Here is a 5,900-nt window from a genome sequence, read left to right as displayed (position 1 = left end):
ACATAGACGCCTCATAGACTGACGTTGCCTATTGGAGCAGACATATCAGCGCGGCCGCCATCTTGGATGGGACCCCAATGCCCCCCCATTGCATTTATTTCGACTGAGGAAAGTGTATCCCCAACTACAACAATCATAACTCCCCGAATTTCTGCCGGATTTTCACACGGTTTGGTCTGTTACAAATAGCAGAGATTTAGTTATGATACAAGACGCTGTCACACATTAAAAATAAGTACTTTCATGCTGACTTTGTATTATGCTCTTTAACAAAGACATATGGTAGGCTATGGCATATTAATAAATCAATTCATTTCATATTTATAAAGAAACAAATTTGATTGTTCGTTTGAATTTATTTCTCTCTCTCACACACACATACACACACAACCCACAACCCTTCTGTAACACATATACATAGCTTCCATATATACTGTACCAGCTCAGTACATTTTTTTTTAAAGGCCTAGAAAAATGTAAGGCCTGGTGCAGCCTTAGTTTGTGAAATACAGACGCCACAAATGACACAAGCATGAAATGATGTTTCTCAATTCCTTACAATCTGACCCGTCCTGTCAAAATCATCAGGATTGAAGTGCACACTACAGAGCTTTGACAACTGAAACGATGAAGAAGAAGAAAAAAAACAGTAGGAGACAATGAGAGAGAGTCCCAGTTCCTGCTGTAATAACATTACACGTAAGTATAGTTACAATGACATATTATATATGGTAAAATAGGTAAGGGATAATGCCCTCAGAGGTGTCCATTATCAGAAATGAATGGACGACGGGGAGATGTGAACCGTCATTTCTGATAATGGACACCTCTGAGGGCAATATCCCACTTATATCATGGTCACTTATGAATTAAATAAATATTCAATCAATCATAAATACTTTAATGTGTTTTTGAGTTAAAATAGTTCAAATTCCTATGCAGGCATTGCCAAACAACATGGCCAGAGCGACTGGACCACAGCAGTTGATCAGTGAAGGGAAGTGATGATGGCTTAACAGGCTCCACGTTATCGCATAACGTAAAGACACAGACAGTCTATGCCTGTGACGGTCTGCTATCTGTGCTGCAGCGGTGCGTTTATGACTTTGTCCCAAGTGACCCGGATGTAGAAAGCCCCCAATAACAACAACATGGCAGCTCTGAACTAACAGTGCAATAGTACACGTTTCATTATTTCTTTCATTCATCTTAAAGTATTGGTGAAATAAAGACAGATAATGCCTCATTTAGAGAAGTGTCATGGAATTCCATTGGACTACTCAGCTGTCACTCAAAGCAGTCTCTCCCCATGAGAATGAATTACCTTAAATTTGATCATAAGTCCAATAGGTGAGGGATTGAAAAAACATTTGGTGGTGGACAATTTGGCCATAGATGCTGGAACCTCAGGCTTTAAATGTTTATTTTTACTGCGACGTACGTGATTTTAACATTTGGGATTTAATTTCAAGCGCCAGATCCAAGAGGCTAATCAAGGAAAAGCCATTATACACACTTCCACGTTGCCTTCCTGCTTCTCTTTCAAAGTGTGTTGCTTGGCTCACTGAGAGGACTCTTAACCCATCGTTGTTTCCTCGGTGTTCTGTCTGATCAGCGTACCAGTGTTATTCTTCAGTAAATATTAAACCAGCATTCTTTTCACAAAAAGACACGAAGCGTCCCTTATTTTGATGAGAAAAATCAAAAAGTTTTATTCTTTAATTCACAAACAATACAACCGACGTATAGGTCTTAGTTTCTGACTTCTATTTTTCTAACATATGAAGACAAAAGCGCCACACTAGTCTGCACTTGTCACAAAAATAAAAGCACTTCCTTAGACAACTGAATAAATCAAGTCAGGTGTGCAGATTCTTTTCAGAATAGTCTAAGATAGTCGGCTACAATTTTCTATTTCATCAAATTCTATGCTTCCGAATCACTTTAGATATAATCATAATGCATTCATCAATTTGTCCACCCTGATTATTTTACTGCTCCCAAGACAAGGAGGAAAGGTTAAACCCCGAGTCTCCAAACTGTTCTAAATCAAACACTGATCCTTTTTCATTGTGTCACAGGATTCTGAGGAGAGATTGCAGTGAAGAAAACAAAGACGTTATGGGACGCACTGCGTGATAACGCCTCCTTTGCTCACGACCCACAGACGTCCCAGGTCATAGCTCACGTGGCTGGCGGATATTTTCATGTGGGACCAACCTGTTCCCTGTGGATTCCCAGCGGATATGCCGGTTCTGCGGAGAGGATGCGGATACTTCAGTCAATCAAATTAGAATTTTCAATTACAAAACTATTAAATGAGCACCATCTCTCTGCCGTTTTCTATTAAATGAAGATTTGCGTAAAACGTATAATGCAGGTGTGAAACATGGGTAATGTCAAATAACTATCATGCTATTACTATTGATTTTGAGATTACTTACACTAGGTAAGGAGAGCAAAATGTTTTATTAAAATTGCGAGAACCTGTTTGCTTTTCCTAAAATATACACACAATAAACAGCAGAATTTATGGAGATCTTGGATTTTGACTATATGGGATTTAGCTGGAAATGGAATGCATGTAATACATTTCCAAAGTCAACAACCTTCAGTGTAAAAAGTCTTCTGATTGCATTTTTTTGTGAGAAAATGTGCAAGACACTGATTCAGAAAGTTGATGCACAGAGAGTCAGATGGTGAGCAGACAAAAAATTCTATCATCATTTTTTTTTTCCTCATACAGTTTACTGTAACACATATTTCAAAATCATAGTTTAAAAAATACAACAACTCAGATTTGAGAGACAGTTTACCTTTGGAAGACGTCGCCACCTGAATTTACCACGAAGACATTTCCATCGGACCCAACTTCAACCATTACTGCAGCCCCGGACACATGTACCCAGTTACTGATCTTGCATGTGGTTGGTGATAATGTCTGTGAAATATAACAAATATGGTGAAAAGTCACAATCAATGAGACAAATAACACTGAGAATAACACAGTTTAGAGTTAAAAGATATGAGTTTACTGTGAAAAAGATCTGTTCAGCACTGTTCACTCCCCAGCAACTGTTTGTTGGGCTGCAGCTGAAATACTTTAAAGCCCCTGGCAGCCTATCCCAACTCAGAGTGCCCTCTTGCTTAAAGGCTGAAGCAGCGCTCCTTTTCAGGCAGTGGATGGTGTCAGATTTGGTGACTCCCACTATCTGACTTACACCTCCAGCATCCACCTGGCTTAAAGATTGACCTGCAGACACACAAGTAAAAAGGATACAATCACCAAATGGTTGAAAATGTGTAGTGTGTAAAAGTAAAATATATTATCTTGATGTCAACAACAATAGTCACCATTTGAAGGAACAAATTCGCCTGCTATGAATTTGTAGACTTTGTTGTCGTTGTCTACTCCCCAGATCCCTGCATCTCCCACTGAGACGTGCTTAAGGTAAACTGAGCCCAGTCTGTACCAATGGGATCCACTCAGGAAATAGGCTCTTGAGTCTCTGTCTCTAAGTACAACTTGCCCCTGTCCAGCATCAATCTGTGCTGCATGACACTGCTGAGGGGCCTCATTGCAGGTCCAGCCTGTAGAAAGAAAACCATCAGTGAAATTAGTAGATATCCACAAGTCTTAAGATTTCAAGAACAAGACAATATAAAGAGCAATAAATAAAAGTGTAAAAATTAAAAAAAGAAAATGTAGAAATGTACAGGAAGATTACAGATAAAGTAGACGGGGGAATATTCGCTTTGTAAATTTCTCCAGTGCTTTAGCTATTTCTCAGAAGCTTTTGCTTTTTCTGATTAACCTTTGCCATTATTTATTAGCCTTGTTTTTGCAATTTTTCATTTTTTTCCTTCTCTGAATTGTTGTATTCCTTCTCTATGCCCTACTCTGAAAAATTTGTAAAATTGAGTAGCTGGCGGGTTCTCGTTTATGAACCTGTCACCTCAACCCCAGAAAGCAGCGAAGCTATCCACAAGACTGTTCCTACTAATGGTTCTTTTAGTATAGGAGTGCCACAAAAAAGAATATGTCTGTGGAGGTATAAAGAACATGAGGAGCCTATTGATAATAGAAATAGAAAAGTAATAGAAAAAGCTTCTGAGGAATAACTGAAACATAAGTAAAAGCAAATAAAAGCCATTAAGAAATTGCACAAGTCGTACTGGAATTTTTAGATCAATAGCTCATGAAAAATAAAAGCAAAAGAAAAAAAGCCGTACAGCAATGCAGAAAAATGAGGAAAAATAAGATAATATAAATAAATCAGCTACGTCAAATAATAACGAAAACATTTCCGCATATATATTTTTTAATATAATTTTCTTACTCAGTTAAACTACTGATATCTCATGGAAACAAACAATAGAAAACAAATAAATAAGCACCTACCATGGCCGAGGGATAGGCAACTCAGAAAGAGCAAGAAGACTGCAACAGCTTTCATTTTTCTGCCTTGAATTCTGCCGTCCACCGTCAGATGTGTGACTGCATCCTTGATGCTGGGTGACTTTTATAGCATGGAGCTGTGATACTAAACTGGTTTTGCATGTATGTCAGAGAAGTGATCTGTGGAAGTATGTTTTTTTGGCATTTACAAACAAGTAGACAAAGTTTCATTAGGGAGCACACTGAGCAGCTGCTCGGCAAGGCAGTGAATGCTAATTGTCCTACAGTTAATCAATGCTTAACTAAAAGAGAAGCTTAAATTACAGACTTCTGACTGACTTTTACTTTGTCTTTATATAGGATCTTGGAGGAGGTAAATTTCAATTTACTGTATGAATTCTCCATGTGCTTACTTTTGCCTACAGTAGAGTCACTGTCATTATCCTTAACCAGTATTATAAAAATAGAAACTACAGAAAGGAAGTTTTCGATAGGAAATAGATACCAAACGTTCGATCTGACTGTAGCTCACCACCTAATCATTTGCTTTGCCAGTTTTCCCTGACCTCTCACTCTTCACACCAGGGCTTAGAGTTTAGTGAACTTAATCTGTGTATCAGTGTGTGCACACTATCCTAACAAGTGTGTTTTTATAGACACAAAGAAACACAAAATGGCACTTTGAGAAAGGATGGGCTTGTGTTTAAATAATATGTTTCATATTTACACTTCTTCAATGTTTTCAAACAATATTTTGTAATGTGTTCAAGAGTCTTGAAAATCAGTTTGATATTTGAGTTTTTATTGTAACCAATATAGTGATTTATGTGCCAAATTTACCATTTGGGAGAGATGAATGGTTTCTCTATAATTCTTCACGCTTTCTGCTCAACACTGATTGTTGTAGTTTAAGTCTGAGGTTCTTTTAATGCATTTCATGTGCTTTTCTTGGTGTCATTTTTATCTGCAAATTCAAGAAAAGTTTACCTCATTGCAACAAAAAAAGCGTCACTGAATCTGAGTGCAATAGCAAACAAGATTACAAGGAAGATAACTTGCCCTAAAACTAAAACCCGCCCATCAATATCGTTAGAAATGTCACTGAAGCTGCTTTAAAATAGTCCCTGAGGGTGGACTGTGGACAATTTACCAAAAACTGCTGAGTGTGTTCTTTTTAATCCTTGCAAAAGGTGTGCACAGACAGCATCAACGTGTAGTGAGGATATGAGAGAGAGATGTGATGAACGGTACCAGTGTTTATTCACTCTAAGCCCCGCCAGATCATCTCTGGAAAATTTTAGGACTACAGTACCTGTGTTGGAACAGTTTAAGTTTCTGTCACGTTTTTGATTATGGTTTGTCATGTTTTCAGGTTTCCAGGTTAATTTCTTGTCATGTTTTTTCCCCTGTCGCTTAGTTTCACTCAAGTCACCTGTTTCTGTTCCACAGCTGCACCTCATCACTAATCATCTCCCCACAGTATTTAGTTTCCAGGTTTGTC

At 38.1% G+C, this 5,900-nt stretch overlaps 1 protein-coding gene across 1 annotated transcript; it reads right to left on the bottom strand.

Moving 5' to 3' along the window:
• Positions 1-2,119: 2,119 nt before the first annotated feature.
• Positions 2,120-4,488, bottom strand: LOC140282562 (fish-egg lectin-like). Its single transcript, XM_072377013.1, has 5 exons — positions 4,403-4,488; positions 3,355-3,591; positions 3,036-3,253; positions 2,817-2,941; positions 2,120-2,255 (listed from the first exon to the last, which is right to left on the bottom strand). The coding sequence occupies exons 1-5, from the start codon at positions 4,455-4,457 to the stop codon at positions 2,120-2,122; spliced, it is 771 nt and encodes a 256-aa protein (XP_072233114.1). The 5' UTR covers positions 4,458-4,488.
• Between the last annotated feature and the right edge of the window lie 1,412 nt (positions 4,489-5,900).

Source organism: Leuresthes tenuis, unplaced genomic scaffold (assembly GCF_036924035.1).
Source record: "Leuresthes tenuis unplaced genomic scaffold, fLeuTen1.0.hap1 SCAF_23, whole genome shotgun sequence".
NCBI classification, from domain to species: Eukaryota; Metazoa; Chordata; class Actinopteri; order Atheriniformes; family Atherinopsidae; genus Leuresthes; species Leuresthes tenuis.
This window is presented reverse-complemented; position numbering and strand designations above follow the sequence as displayed.